Here is a 13,912-nt window from a genome sequence, read left to right on the forward strand (position 1 = left end):
TTACAAGGAACTATATGTGACCTCCTCCCTGGGGGATGGACAACAGAAAAGTGGGTGAAGGGAGATGTCGGACAGGGCAAGATATGACAGGATAATAATTTATAAATTGTCAAGGGCTCATGAGGGAGGGGGAAGTGGGGAAGGAGGGGGAAATTGAGGACCTAATGCCGAGGGCTTAAGTGAAGAGAAAATGTTTTGAGAATGATGAATGTACAAATGTGCTTTACACAATTTATGTATGTATGGATTGTGATGAGTTGTATGAGCCCCTAATAGAACGATTTTTTTAAACAATGGGAGAAAGTTGGGGCCTTCTACTCCTGTAACAGTTACTGCCTCAGAAACTCCCAAGGGCAGTTCTACCCTGTTCTCTAGGGTGGCTGAGCCGGTCTCAGCTCAATGGCAGTGAGTGAGTACCTACAAAATGGAATGGAATAAAACCTAGGGCACCTAATCCTGTTTATTTATTGAAGAACGTTAGGAATATGAAAATGTATAAATTTATTAAATTTAATTATGAAATCCTACAAAATCTATTTCACACGTGAAAATAAATTTATGTATACAGAACATTCTGATTGGTTGCACAGTTTTAAACTTTCGTTTTAAAATTAGCTTTAGAAAAAGTTTCTGGAAACAAGTTATGTATCTTTGAATTAATGGAGTGTAAGAAATAGATTTTATTCGGTCATATTTTATGTTCTATAAGTGACTCTTATTATATCTTTCAGGAAGCAAAAAAGTGGCAAGAGAGAAAAGAGGCTCTGGAGGCTGTAGAAATACTCGTAAAAAACCCCAAACTGGAAGCAGGCGATTATGCGGATTTAGTAAAAGCACTGAAGAAGGTAAATGTGAGGAGTTGAAACATTGGTAGCCTAATCACAGACCACGTCATTGGATTTTTTTCATCAGTCACCTCTTTAGCACAAATTCTGATCTATTTCAGAGCATTGTTAATGCTTTTAAAGGTATAGTCATTTATTTATTTGTCTACATTTTTATTGATGCCTAATCCACACATCCTGCAATTCAATAGTTTGATCATTCATTCGTATCAAGAAGAATTATACAATCATTACCACAGTTAATTTTTTAAGCTTTTTCCACCCATGGTTAGATGGTCAGAGTCATTTCCCCTCCAGCCTTCATTGTTTACACCCAAAATCCCGTCACCCTCCCTAGCTTCCAGCGCCCACTCCTACATCCCCTGTAAACTCTTGCATCAGTTATTATCTCTATGCATCCACTCCTATGTTTCACAAACTGGGAAACCCAACAGAAACAATAAGACACCAAATAGAAATAAAGTGGTAAAGATAAAATAATAATAATATAAAGATAAAAGTACAGACAGGAATTGTACCCCATTCCATATAGTCATATATTTCTAAAGGATTGTCCAAACTACTGTCCTAAGCTGGTTTTCAGTTTTTGTGTATGATCACTTTAGCGTAAATAATACTACTTTAAAAAAAAAAAGAATACTACTTGATAGTGTCTGTAAGCTTCAAGGAAATGGGATCTTTCTGATTCAGTTAGATATTCCAGTTTTACAGTTATGTAGGACAAGCTGTTTAAAATGAGTTGATTTAATGGAATAAATAAAAAACATGAAGTCTTTTTTATTGGCCAGCAGATTGTACCACAATGGTTGTGCAGAGGCAGTAGTAATAAAATAGCCAAGTACTAAATAATAAAACATTTTAAGAAAAAACTGGTTTGGTGTCTTGGTCTAATCAGGTTGATTGCTGCTGGTGAATGTATCTGTATTTAATAAGTTTATAATATCTTGAAAGTATCAGTGGAATGCTGTGGGTTATAGAGTTTGAGGTCAGATCTGAAAACATCTTGACTACATATACCAAGGTGGAAAAGGGCTTGTTTATAACTTTACCTCAAGACTCAGATTGTAGTTCCGATGGAGTTGGTTTGCGATTGTATGCATATGAAAGTAATTCACATAGTTGGCCTTCCGTGTAGGCCTGTTGTGTTATAACCTTAGTTCAGTCTCCAGGCTTCCATCTTGAAGCCCCATGTACTCAGGCAAGAGCAATGGAAAGTGAACTGCCCTGGGGAAAAAAGTTTCCCTGATCTGGGCCCTGGTGGGGAAAAACGGGAGAAAGAAGAGGAGCGTGTACTCTGAGAGGGGACGTGAGATTCTAGCAGTCTGTGAAGAGAGCTTCTGATTCGGTTAGTTCTTCTAGCATGTAGTTTTTTAAACAGGAGTCCTACTGCTCTTTCACTGAATTTTCAGTGTGTGTGCACATAAGGTGGAGCCCTTGTGGCCCAGTGGTTAAACTGCTTAACGGTTAATCACATGGTCAACGATTTGAACCCACAACCTGCTGTGGAGGAAAAAGGCGTGGCAGTCTGCTTCTGAGCAGAATTGCAGCCTTGGAAACCAGAACCCTACGCGACAATTCAACTCTGTCCTCTTTGCTTACTATGAGTTGGGATCGATTCGGCAGCAGTGGGTTTGGTTGGCTTGGGATCATGTAAAAGCACCCCCCACGCTCCACTCCCACACCTTGATACTTACTGCTGTTTTCTACCATCATTTCCTAGTGTATTACATACCCTAAGAAGCACTGCCCTGTGATTTCCATTGGGACTATGAAAACCAATGTCTTACTGAAAGAACGGGGTAGACAAAAGCACATTCTGTACCATCCGGGGCACCAGCAGAAACTGCTTTGCCTCTGTACAATCCAAGGCTAGAAGTAAAAAGAAACTTCATTTTGTGACTAAGATATTTAAAACATTGGAAAGTTAGCCTCTGTTATTTAAAATCATGTGAGGCATGACATCTTATTTTTTATAGTTGGTTTTTCACTCATCCACAAACAAACTTCATATTCATATATTGACTTAGGAGAAACGTGTCCCCAAAATGAAATGCTGACATGGAAGAAAGATGAAAGAATATGATATCTAGTGATCCCTTTTTCCTCCTTCAATCTTTTCTCCCCATTGTCTGTATTAAGTATTCCTTTAAGTCTCCCAATTTTTTGTCCTCCCTTGATTTACAAGTAGTGAAACACTGCTATTTTGAAATTAGTTATGATTTTCCTAACATTATTTCTTAAATGACTTCTTTCTAGTTTTTACTTAGTATATTTTATGGACTGTCATGTTCATAGATTACCGTATTTTTGTTTAAAAGTTCCATCACCGTCACCTTCCCAGCCCCCAAAATATCTTCTCCAACTTTGTGAATTGGTTGTGGGTGTTGGTTGATACGTGTATATTTTAATTTTTAAGTTTAGATTTTTGGTTTTGAGGCATTTTATTATACAACCTCCAGATTTCCCATGTGAAAATATCTTCCCACTTTTTTCTTTAATTATTTTTTTGTTTTCATCATGGTTTCCCAAGCACAGGAATTCATGATAGGTTTCATTGATTTTTTTTTCGCTTTTCTTTCTGCAAAAAAAAAATTTCTTTGTTTTGATTACTGTGAACTAGTGACTAATTAAAAGTAAAGGCTAATAGTCACTTTGCATTTTAACAATGTACCCTTAGATTAAGAAGAGTGAAGGCACTTTAAATTATAGATACTTTCCCATTGTTAGATTAAATTGAGATTTTTATGAACTAAAGCTTGCTTTCCCCATCTAGAACAGAAGTCGCTCAGTTTTTCTTATTTCTGAAGGAGGCCCCCACAGACACTACTTTTCTGACATCAAACACCTCTCTCCTTTTCATACTCCTATTTTCCAATTTAGAACTACTTGTTAACTTAAACTCTAACATGAGACAATGAGTGGTGCTAAGCAGATCGTATACTGAGGTGCCTGGTTCATTACTCACTTGCTACAAGTCCTTTCAACTCTTTCCCTTCTTGAATTAGAATAGGCTTGTGGCATCTTCTTCAGCGTTTTACATAAGGCTCATAGTACAAAGGTCCAGTTCTCACTGGCAAGGGAGTGCAGTCACTAAGAATCGATGCATTTTTTTTATATTGGAGCCATAAGGAAAATCGCCTTTTGAACTATGTGAAACTACTCATGCCCTCATAAGAGATCTAAGAACCCCCTCCCCCAATACGATGATTTATAAGAAAAATAAATACTCATGCCAAAATCCCATTCCATAGTCATCAAAGTAGAATTTCAATTTGTTGGAATGATGCTTGGTATATGTTTTTAACGATACCAAAAAATTTTAGCATTTCAGTCATACCTGAGGTTTTTTTTATGACAATAAAATCAAAATATTAATAAATACAATAGTAAGTAAAAGAGAAGTGGATGGAGAAATTTTTTTCTCTAATGACTTAAGAGTAATTGAAAATTTAACCCCAAAAAATTTGTGGGCATCTTGTAAAGAAAATAAGCCTACTATAACATGAGTGTGGAGGGAAAACAAGCTTTAGTACAGAGAACAAAACCTTGAGAGTCACACATGGCCTGGGCTTGCTTCTCTCTGGTGTCCTTTAGAAACACAGTCGTTTTGGCAGTGCCAAAGCAAAGTCAAAATCCAGGTTGCTTGGAAAGCAAGTCTCCAACTTCTCTGCCCTGGTCAGAGTCACCTCCTGCAATGTTGACAACCCAGAAATACCACTCTGCCTATTGGTTATGGGTATTCGTTGATAGGTGTTTAATTTACACATTAAGTTAGCAATTTGAAGTTATGGTTTTGTGTGTAATTTCATTGGTGGAGCTGTAAGATAGGCTAAACATGAACAGAAGCCCTCATCTTTGCTATTATCAAATGAAAATCTTTAATAGGAAAAGAATATGTAACCATTAGCATAATTGTTTTTCGTATTCTTTTGAGAATAAACTTTCAGCCCCCCCTTTTTTCTCCTACCCACCTCCTTAATAGGTTGTTGGAAAGGACACCAATGTTATGTTGGTGGCTTTGGCAGCAAAATGCCTTACCGGCCTGGCTGTTGGGCTAAGGAAGAAATTTGGACAATATGCAGGACATGTAAGTAATACTTCTTTGTTGAGACAAATCAACAAAATGATTATGAATGGCAGGCTCGTTTGCTTTATGTTTTACAACAGCTCTTCAGCATAGAGCTTTTATAGATTGGGCAAATATTTTTCTCACTAAATGTCCTTAATATTCAGCAGAACTCAATAAAGATGTCAGTTGTAACTAAATTCATTAGCTTTTTGGAAAAAGCTAATGGCCTAGAGTACTTAGTTGAATTCATTTATTTGCTTATATTCATTTCTTTATCCCACTTTGTTCTTACAACATTGTATATAGTATTACAAAATGAAATAAAACTTCCAGTAACCAGAGCAGTGAAAATAGTAAGAAGCGCAACATAAATCAAAAGTGAGGTAAATATACAAAATGTATATTAGGAGTTTCTTCTGTTTAAAAGAAAAATAACTTAGGTACTTGACATTTTATACAGTTTTTTATAGTGGTGATAGATTAGTTTATTCTAAGAATAACTGACTGGAGATACTCGTTGAATGCATTAAGATAGCACTCTAGTTTGAAACAAATTGAGAACATTTTCTTTGGCCTCTTAAGTCTGGACCTAGTTAACTAAGATATTCCAGCATCCTGAAATTGACCTTACTGAACTAGGTGGGAGAAGGTTGACTTAGAGTCTCTTAATAGCCCCTAGTCACGTGTCATTGTATTTGAGTTATATATTTGGAGCCTGCTTACTCATAGCATTAAAAATAACTTCAGAGAACTTAAAAAAAAAAGATGCTACCAAATCATAACTGGTTTATAACCAGTTCCTGAATGCTTCCTCCCCCTCCAACTACCATGACCCAGTTCTACCTTTCTATAAAACCCTTAAACAAATAAATTAGAGCAAAGATTATAAACAATAATTTTATAATGAGCAATAATGTTTATTATGTAATGTGTGTGTGCATGTATAAGAGAGAGAGAATACAAGTATGCCATTAGCAGATTAAAGAGCTGTGGTGGCATGGTGGTTATACATTCAGTTGATAACCACAAGGTGTGCAGTTCGAAACTACTGGCCACTCTGCTGGAGAAAGATGGGACTCTACTCCTGTAAAAGTTACAGCCTAGGAAGTTCACAGGGACAGTTCTGCCTTGTCAATAGGGGCCCTGTGAGTTGGCATTGTGACTCACTATTGTGAGTTTTTTATTAGCTTATTAAACAGCTTTTGATTGGTTTTGTGTTATTTTATACATTTGTATTAAGAATAGCATTTAAACTATAAACAATTTCTAAAATTCATTTTAACTAGCTCTCTGGTGTGAGTTCTGACTCAGGCTTGCTAGCATTTTCTTAATCTCTTAAAGAATGTCTGCAGTGTTTGATAATTTAAAGATTATATTTCCCCTTAAAAACTATGTAATGTTTAGCATGTTAATGGTTCAATTTTATTTTCTTTGACTATTTATGAACTGTCTTCTTGGCATTATTTTTCTAAAATTGAACCTGAGCTTTATCACCATTAAAATAGTTTGATTTTCAAGTGTATGACTTCTGTTGTTCATAGACCAGAGCTAAGTTATTCAACCACAACAAGGAGATAAATACTGTGTAGTTTAAAGAAGGGTGTACATCAGGGCTGTATCCTTTTGCCATACTTATTCAATCTGTATTCTGAGCAAATAATTCAAGAAGCTGGACTATATGAAGAGGAACATGAATAACAGTGAGTACAAAGAAGAAAATGTGCTCGTATTGACATGGTAATCATTGTACAACTTCTCAGTGTTACTGAATTATTGAAGTGTATGACATGTGGATGGAGTGCCAATAAAACTGCTAAAAAATAATTGTTTCAACTAAAAGAATTTGACATCGGGATTGGAGGAAGACTCATTAGCAACCTTCAGTATACAGATGACAGGCATAACCTTGCTTACTGGAAGTAAAGACGACATGAAGGACTTACTGATGATCAAAACCTAGTCTTGAAACAAACAAAACTATGATCGCTTTGTCCGCCTTTGGGCTAAGATCAAGTGTAATAAACAGAACTATAGTCATTAATGTGGATCACCTCAACATAAAACGTCCTTACAACTGCACCAATAAGCAACAGTATAATAAATGGAAAAAAGATTAAAGTTGTCTGAAGAATCAGGATTATAGTCTCGGGAACTTTTGGGTCATTTGGCATAATATAGTTTGCAAAGACAAGTGTTGTTCTACATCCTAATTTGAAGAGTAGCAAATTAGGTCTTAAAAGTTCATTTTTTAAAAAAAAATTGTTTTAAAGTTCATGAGCAGCCATTTAAGATACAATTTTTAGTTATTTTCCTTCCAGAGGAAAGACAAGTAACGAAACTCAAAAGACACATGGAAAGAATTAGCCTAGTGGATTAATGGACCACAGCCTTGAGAGCACAAGTCCGAGATTGTGCCTGGCTACCACTTAAAAAGGATCCCATTGGCTGGTCTTGGGTAGATGGAAGAAAAATGTGGAAGAGAACTCGAAATCATAAAAGAGACCAGACTTACTAGTGTGGTAAAGACTACAGGGACCACCAAGACTATGGCCCATAGACATTTGGGTGTGGAACTCAGCTAAACTCTGGGTGAAAATAATCAACCACTTAAGGTCAAAAGGGCAGCATTTACCCAAGGACAAAGTTCAGAGGGTAATGAAAGAAGGAGGAAATCTGAAATTGATGGTAAGGAGGGTGTATAATGCCTGGTGGGGTTGGATCAAGAATAGTATATCTGAGGGGAATTACTGGGAGCTGAATGGGGGGTGAGCATGATAGTGAAATGGGGGGAAGTTGAAAGGAAATAGAAGAAAGAACTAGGAGGCAAAAGCTATTTATAGAGACATGCATATATGTAAATATATTTAGAATGATAGGGGCAGAGGTCAATGTACATATATTTATGTTAAGTATACTATAGCAGCCAACTCTGGGCCTCTACTCCAGGTTTCCCTAGACTCAAGAACACTTTGTTCTAATAACTTGGCACTCTTTGATAGTCACCTTCCCAACATGATTGCTGAAGACAAAATGGGTACATAAGCAAATGTGATGAAGAAAGTTGATAGTGCCCAGCTATCAAAAGATATAGCATCTGGGATCTTAAAGGCTTGAAGTTAAACAAGCGGCCATCTAGCAGGGAAGCAACTAAGTCCACATGGAAGAAGCACACATGTGATCATGAGGTGTCAAAGGGATCAGGTATTGAAACATCCAAAACAATTATATCGATGCGAAAAAGGGGGGTTGGAGTGGAGACCCAAAGCCCATCTGTAGACAATTAGACAACCCCTACAGAAGGGAAGAGCCAGCCAGGTGCAGTATAGCACCGACGAAACACATCATTCCTCTAGTTCCTGAATGCTTCCTCCCCTCCAACTACCATGACCCAGTTCTACCTTTCAAATTCGGCTAGACCGAGTACATACATTGGTACAGATAAGAGCTCTTGACACCTGGAATCCAGGACAGGTAAAACCCTCAGGGACTGTAGCAATATCATGAGGTAGGGGGATGCGGGAGTGGAGGGAGCCCATCACCAAGGCTGGATATATAGGTTCCCTCCCCACCCCACGCCCCACCCCAGGGGAAGAATAACAGAAATGTGAGTGAAGGGAGAAAATGATGTAAAATACGAAATAACAATATAAAATTGATCAAGGTCTCATGAGGGTGGGAGGGGGTGGAGGGGGGCTTGGATACCAGGAGCTGATACCAAGGGCTCAAGTAGAAAAACCTTTTTGGAAATCTTGATGGCAACATATGTACAACTGAATGATAGATTGTTATAAGATTTGTAAGTCCCCCCAATAAAATGATTAATTAAATAGAAAGAAGGAGGAATAGAAACAAACACAGGGAGGAAGTGTACTGGAGGGAACTGCAGTGGATGAATTGAATCAGAATGTATATGAATTGAGCATAAAACTGAGCTGCTCTGTAAACTTCACCTAATTCCAGTAATGCTGATCTAAATCTAAAACTTGAGTATGCTGGTATAAATTTGCTCACGAATTGCTATAAATCTGGTACTGTTTCTTTGCTTTTGGTATAGTGAGGGCACAGGAAGCTTCCAACCTGGTGAGGGAGAAGTGTGTACTATCCCTGTTCCCCTAGCCTAAGTCCACTGGTCAAAAGTCATTTTGTCTATGGAGAGTTGTTGGAGAGAGTTTGGGTGACTAATAAAAGGTACAGAGGCGGTAAACAAGTGGCCATCTAGCTCAGAAGCAACAAAGCTCACATGGAAGAAGCACAGCAGCCTGTGTGATTCTGAGGTGTCGATGGGATCAGGCATCAGGCATTAAAGAACAAAAAATCATATCATTGTGAATGAGGGGGTGTGCAGAGTGGAGACCCAAAGCCTATCTGGAAGCAACTGGACATCCCCTTACAGAAGGGTCACTGGGAGGAGACCAGCCAGTCAGGAAGCAGTGTAGCAATGATGAAACATACACCTTTCCTCTGCTTCTTTAATGCTTCAACACACCCCACTATCAAATTTACCAACTCTACCTTACAAATCCAGCTAGACCAGATAGGAACTGGAAACACAGGGAATCCAGGACAGATGAACCCCTCAGGACCAGTGGTGAGAGTGGTGATACCTGGAGGGTGGAGGAAGGGAGGGGTAGAAAGAGGGAACCGATTACAAGGATCTACATATAACCTCCTCCCTGGGGGACAGACAACAGAAAAGTGGGTGGAGGGAGATGTCGGACAGTGTAAGATATAACAAAAAAAATAATAATAATTTATAATTTATCAAGCACTCATGAGGGAGGGGGGAGAGGGAAGGGAGGGGACAAATTAGGAGCTGATACCAAGGGCTCAAGTAGAAAGCAAATGTTTTGAGAATGATGAGAACAACAAATGTATAAATGTGCTTGATACACAATGGATGTATATATGTATTGTGATAAGAGTTTTACGAGCCCCCAATAAAATGATTTTAAAAAATCATGAGAAAAAAAAAAGGTACAGAGGCAGAAAGAAGGCTTAGAGCATTGCTACAGTGGGACAGAATGGGAGCCCTTAATTATTCCACCTTAAGATTTTATGCTCTTCAAGATGGGAAATAATTTTTTTTTTTTTGCTATGGGTAAGATATATATGTAACAAAAAGTTTGCCATTATAGTCATTTTTCCGCATGCAATTCATTGATATTAATTTTACCATGCTGTGCTACTAGCACCACTGTCAATTTTCAAAATGAACTCTAAATAGAAAAAAACCAATACCCTTCAGAGATAATACCCACTGTTCCCGTTCCCTATGCCCTCGAGAACCATTAATAAACTTCTCTGTATTTTCCGATTCAACTCATTAGCTCACTTTTTAAAAATTTGGTAGAGCCATGGTAATAGATTTTTAATAACAGCTTTATTAAAGGACAGTTTACTTTTTATGAGATTCATCTTTTAAAAGTGTGTAATTTAGTAGTTTTTAGAACATTTTTACCAACCACAATAGGAACGTCATACCTATTCCCAGCAACCCTCCTCTTTCCCCCAACATTGGCATTAACTCATCTCTCTCTAGATGTGCCGGTTTATGTAATTGACATTTTATAGAAAAAAACCTCTTTTAATATGTGGTCTTTTGTAAGTGACTTCTTTCACTCAGCTTCATATTCATCCACATTGTAGTATGTATCAGTGCTTTGTTCATTTTAATTACTGAATAACACTATATTCTAGCTGTCCACTTTTACAGGTTGTACCAACCATTTTGGAGAAATTCAAAGAGAAGAAGCCTCAAGTGGTACAGGCCCTTCAAGAGGCAATAGATGCCATTTTTCTAACCGTAAGTTGATAGTTTGAGTATTTTGCTGAAAGTAAACTTATCTGAAGTAAATCTTATTGATGTACTATTTGTTAGGTCTTCATAATTGAGCAGAAGAAAGGTGAGGCTTTCTTCTCCCATACAGAGTTGCAGTTCCACAGCTACAGAGGCCATTCTATGAGTCACAGTTGACTGGATGGCGGGGAGTTTTTGTTTTGTTTTTGTAATTGAGAGAAGTTCACTGCCTGCCTTTTCTTTCTAAAGACCACACTACAGAACATCAGTGAAGATGTTTTAGCAGTGATGGATAATAAAAATCCAACCATCAAGCAGCAAACATCCCTGTTCATTGCAAGAAGCTTCCGCCACTGCACTGCCTCTACCTTGCCAAAGAGCCTACTGAAGCCCTTCTGCGCTGCTCTACTTAAGGTACAGGCTCTCTTCGAAACTGGGTCATCACTGATAAACCTGCAAACTTTTTTCTGAATAGTATAAAGACGGCTTGTGTTTGAGAATAGATTATGTGTGGTCTCTTGACCTCTTGGTCTGTGTTCCTGTTCTTGAAGAAGAGCACAATTAGCTTTGTGCTATAACTGACCATGTCCATCTGGATCTGGTCAAGCACAGACATCAAATGGGAGTGTTTGATGTCTACTTGAGAGTGGACCATCTTTGGTATAGAGAGAGGTGGAGGGAGAGAAGGTTTATTCGCTGAATGAGTTAAGAGAGTTTACCTTAACCCAAAGAGAATTCATGAAAGACTTAACTGTTATTTGGCAAAAGGAAAACTACACTTAGCATCAGTGAATTGTGTAAAGCAAATTGTCTTACCAGCTTCTGCCTATTTGAGTAAAATTGTGTAATGCCTGAATCTTGCATTAAAATTATTTTGCTTTCCTCTGATAGCACATCAATGATTCTGCTCTTGAAGTGAGAGATGCTGCATTTGAAGCACTGGGCACTGCTTTGAAAGTGGTTGGTGAGAAAGCAGTAAACCCATTCTTGGCTGATGTGGACAAGCTCAAGCTTGATAAGGTAGCCTAGTGATAGATTATAATGCACTTGAACAACAGGCCTATCTCTGTATTTTAGTTTTGGCTTTTGAAAATTAGGTAGTACTGGTATTCTTTTGATTAGGGTTTCTCAATTTTCTTTATTACAAACCACAGTGGGAAATAAATTTGACATCCTACCTACATGCAAACATAATTGTAACAGGACTTGGAGAGGGGGAAAAATAACTTATGAGAGTGGAAAAACAAACAAACAATTTCTGTTGTTCTCTACCTATGGTTGAGACCTGGAATTTGAGAACATTACTTTAGAGGATTTAAATATCACCCCAAGGTACAATGATGATATTGATGGAAATATTAGTAGAAAATTTGAATTGTATCAAAGAAAAGCTGAGAGGCCAGTCAGTAGAGGTAGTTTTGAGATAAATTTGTTTCTAGTAGCTACAAAATTAACTTTTGAAATAAGAATGTCATTATCATAAATGAGATTATTATGAATTTACTAGAATTATTTAAAAAAAAATAAAATATCCTATTAATCAGATATCTATAAGATACCTACTTCTAAGAAAGTCTGGTTAATTTCAGTGTTGAAAAGGAAACTCTATTTTTTTTTTCTCTGACCTTGAGATAACATTAAACAATAATGTAGTAAAAATATAATAATCACAGTGGAATGATTTTTCAAAGTTAGACATAATGATGTTCCTCTCAATTTCATTTTGCAGATCAGAGAATGTTCCGAGAAAGTAGAGCTGGTCCCTGGTAAGAAGGCTGGGCCGGCAGCTGATAAGAAGGCGCTCAAGCCTGTGCCTGGGAGGACTGCTGCTGCTGGGGCTGCAGGAGAGAAGGACCCCAAGGATACTGCAGCACCCAAGCCAGGGCCCTTAAAAAAGGCACCTGCTTCTAAGGTTAATAGCTGGTTTGGGAAGGATGGTTTGAAAATGAAAACTACATTGGGTAGAGTCTAAGCTCAGGCTCAGAGAATCATTCACATGTCGTCTCTCTGAGAAATGAATTCGTGTTCTGAAGGCACGTGTAGTATCCGACAGCATCGCCCACGGCTATGCAGCATTTCAGTAGAGATCAGAAGACGTGGTGAAGGTACAGGAGTATCTTTGAGGAAATCAGAAAATATCATTAGAGGTACAATAAGGCCCTTAACATGAACACCATCCTGTTTATTTCTCTTAACGATACACACCCGTAAATCTCAATGCCAGTGCACTTCTGATCACCTTTGTCTAGGGTAGCAAAGGTAGACATCCCAAAGTAAGGCCTTTTCCTAGTGAGTAGTAGTATTCCATGGATTCTCCTAAGGTTAAAAGCGATTGTACTGCCGATGTGAAAAGTTGCATCATTCTTTTCCTCTTACCACCATCCTATCCTTGAACCCCAGCATGGAATTCAGGGAAGGGGACTGAGCGTGACATCACTGTGTGACTGCTTTACTTGAGTAATCTTACTTAAGCATCATAGCATCCTTGGACGTGGAAGTTTTCTGATCCTTGTTTTCCAAAAAAAACGAAACTAAGGCTCAGTGAGGTTAAATGTCATAGACGTGCTTTTAGAGTTCACTCAATTTTAACTCATTACAGTATTTCTCACTCTGTACTGTAAACTTTGTCACTACTGGATCCACCATGTATAGAACAATTTCTGGTGTATAGTAAGAGTTCAACATGCATTTGAATGAAAGCAGTGGCATGTTGGGGATTTGATCCTCTGGTACCAGATCTTCTGTACTTTTTAAAAATTATTAATCATTTTATTGGGGCTCATACAATTCATCACAATCCATACATACATCAATTGTGTAAAGCACACCCATACATTTGTTGCCCTCATTCTCAAAATTCGCTTTCCTCTTGGGTTCCTGGAATTAGCTCCTCATTTTCCTTTTTCCCCTCCCCCTCCCTCCCCACTCCCCCCTCCATCGTGGACCCTTAATAATTTATAAATTATTATTATATCTTATCTTACACTGCCCTGCGTCTCCCTTCACCCACCCCTCTGTTGCCCATCCCCCAGAGAGGGAGTCACATGTAGATCCCTGTGATAGATTCCTCCTTTGTAAGCCCCCCCCCCCCTTCCCTCCCAGTATCGCCACTGTCACCTCTGGTCCCAAGGGGTTCATCTGTCCTAGATTCCCTGTGTTTCCAGTTACCATCTGTACCGCTGTGCATCCTCTGGTCTAACC

The 13,912-nt window shown here is 38.2% G+C and overlaps 1 protein-coding gene across 3 annotated transcripts in view; it reads left to right on the plus strand.

Annotated features, from left to right (window-relative positions):
- Nucleotides 1–13,912, plus strand: part of CKAP5 (cytoskeleton associated protein 5) — a 115,090-nt gene that overhangs the window by 54,369 nt on the left and 46,809 nt on the right. For all 3 annotated transcript variants that reach the window (XM_045290889.1, XM_045290891.1, XM_045290890.1), the window contains exons 8-13: nt 732–845; nt 4,828–4,932; nt 10,628–10,717; nt 10,961–11,125; nt 11,603–11,731; nt 12,441–12,623. In XM_045290889.1, the coding sequence (XP_045146824.1) occupies nt 732–845; nt 4,828–4,932; nt 10,628–10,717; nt 10,961–11,125; nt 11,603–11,731; nt 12,441–12,623 (786 nt within the window). The remainder of the gene's footprint in view (nt 1–731; nt 846–4,827; nt 4,933–10,627; nt 10,718–10,960; nt 11,126–11,602; nt 11,732–12,440; nt 12,624–13,912) is intronic.

The sequence above is a fragment of the Echinops telfairi genome, unplaced genomic scaffold, assembly GCF_000313985.2.
Source record: "Echinops telfairi isolate 266 unplaced genomic scaffold, ASM31398v2 ScPeMD7_60;HRSCAF=208, whole genome shotgun sequence".
Classification (NCBI taxonomy): Eukaryota; Metazoa; Chordata; class Mammalia; order Afrosoricida; family Tenrecidae; genus Echinops; species Echinops telfairi.